This window comes from Morus notabilis, unplaced genomic scaffold (assembly GCF_000414095.1).
Source record: "Morus notabilis unplaced genomic scaffold, ASM41409v2 Scaffold8336, whole genome shotgun sequence".
Classification (NCBI taxonomy): Eukaryota; Viridiplantae; Streptophyta; class Magnoliopsida; order Rosales; family Moraceae; genus Morus; species Morus notabilis.
Genome location: NW_010366736.1, coordinates 1 through 1,961, shown reverse-complemented (window position 1 = coordinate 1,961; position 1,961 = coordinate 1). Strand labels below are relative to the sequence as shown.

General features: G+C 36.0%; 1 protein-coding gene across 1 annotated transcript; it reads left to right on the top strand.

The window, feature by feature from the left end:
• Nucleotides 1-644: 644 nt before the first annotated feature.
• Nucleotides 645-1,661, top strand: LOC21383892 (histone deacetylase 6). The gene is made up of 4 exons (XM_010111044.2): nt 645-732; nt 837-982; nt 1,100-1,225; nt 1,339-1,661. Exons 1-4 carry the CDS (start codon nt 697-699, stop codon nt 1,466-1,468), a joined length of 438 nt encoding a protein of 145 aa, XP_010109346.1. The 5' UTR covers nt 645-696; the 3' UTR covers nt 1,469-1,661.
• The last annotated feature ends 300 nt before the right edge of the window (nt 1,662-1,961 follow it).

Below are 1,961 nucleotides of genomic sequence, written 5' to 3'. Positions count from 1 at the left end.
AATAATTCAAAAATAAAAATGAAAACGTTTTCATTTTCATTTTCGTACAGAAAATAAAAATGTTTTGGAAACAATTCCAAATGCACCCATAATTTTTATCCGTTTGTTTTCAACATATTCAAATAAAAAGAGATGTCACTGCATTACTTTTTTTTCTATCTGATGTAAAACTAATCCTATGAGATGTACTTTCTCGAGAATGTAAAAATTACAATTTTTATACCAAACGTGAAAATATGAGAAGATTTCCATTATCATCAAAATATTACCCCATACTAAACGTAAATTTTTTAGTGTTGAGAACATACATTTAACGAAAAATTCTAAAATCCCAACTCAAATGTAACACAAAATTTTCAATTCCTCACCTTTCAATTCTTTAAATATAATAAAAATTTAAGCAAAAACACATTACAACAATTTCATAAATACACTGAGTTGACTATCAAACTTAAAAATTTAAGGGCAATTTGCTAAACAATCACATGTTTGGAGAGACAATTGTGCCGAAAATCCTAAAATTTCGACAGGTAGAACAGTGATTTGTGATGCATAAAACCACATCGATTCTGAATGCTGACCCAGGCCTTTGACGAATACATAAACGGCGATTCTTTGTCGTTATTTCTCCACCGCTTCCCAATTCTGAGATACACACTAGAGCCTCTCTCCAAAATCCTTTGTTAATCTCTCTCCATGGCCAACCGTGCCGGCTCATCCTCTGCCCCTCCGGTAACACACCCAAAATCACCTCTTTATACATACATATACATATATACACAAATATGTTGTTTTTTCTTAATCTCTAATAAGCTTTTCTCAATCATATTCATCAGGAAAATCCCCCCACAGAAGAAGGAGAAGAAGAATTGATATATGGAGGTGAGTCAGGTTGGGTAGAGGCTCGTACCTCCTGCGATCACTTGTCTTCCCTGTCGTCTGATCTCACTCACATTCCCACACCAGATACTCCTTGCCACATGTAAGCAGTTCTTAATTTTTAACTTTTCCTTACAACTTTGATATTTAGTTATTTACGACGCTTATGAACCATCTCTTCTTTTAGCAATCACAAATTTATTTATTTATTTTTTAAAAGTTGTGAGCACCCAGATGAGAATTGGCTCTGTTTATGCTGCAAAGAGGTTCTGTGTAGCCGTTTTGTTAACAAGCATATGCTCAACCATTATCACAATACAAGTCATTCCTTGGCACTTAGCTACAGGTAACCATCTAATTACCCATTTCTTTAGAATTCTCTCTCTCTCTCTCTCTCTCTGTGTGGAAGGTTTGAATTTATTTGTCTTGTTATCTTTCCTTGTGGGGTTTGGAAAACAGTGATTTATCAGTTTGGTGCTTCTCCTGCGACGCCTATTTAGATGCTCAAGTGATCCGGCAACTCCGTCCTGTCTATGAAACGGCTTACCTACTCAAATTTGGCGAGGCCCCACCTTCCAGAGCAGTCTAACCCAGGGCCGGTCAAAGTAGAACGGAAACCGTTGAACCGGACCAATCCTGCGGTCGGACATTAATGCCACCATGACAAATGTTCCGAGGTTCAAGGAATATCTATACATGATGCTTAGCATTTAGTAACATGTTTTGTTTTGTGTCTATCTAATATCTCTCTAGTTTTCACGGGAAATGTGCTGTACTTTCTTGGGGTCTGAAAATTCAGTACTAAATGTTTTAAGAACACTGTTTTCTATTTTATACATGTTGTGTACTTTGGCTATGTTCGAGTGGAATTGCCAACATTAAGTCAGTTGCAAGAGTAAAATATAAACATTGTATTTCAATCATCACAAGTCTTAAGCTGCTTCCGTCAACAAAGCGAGTACTAAAAACAGCTTGGCTATCCAGAAAATTATACAGATGGATCATACAAAGTTAACTTGGATGCCCCTCCACTATGAGATTTATAAAATGATTAGTACGATCACCGATATAAACGGCTATTA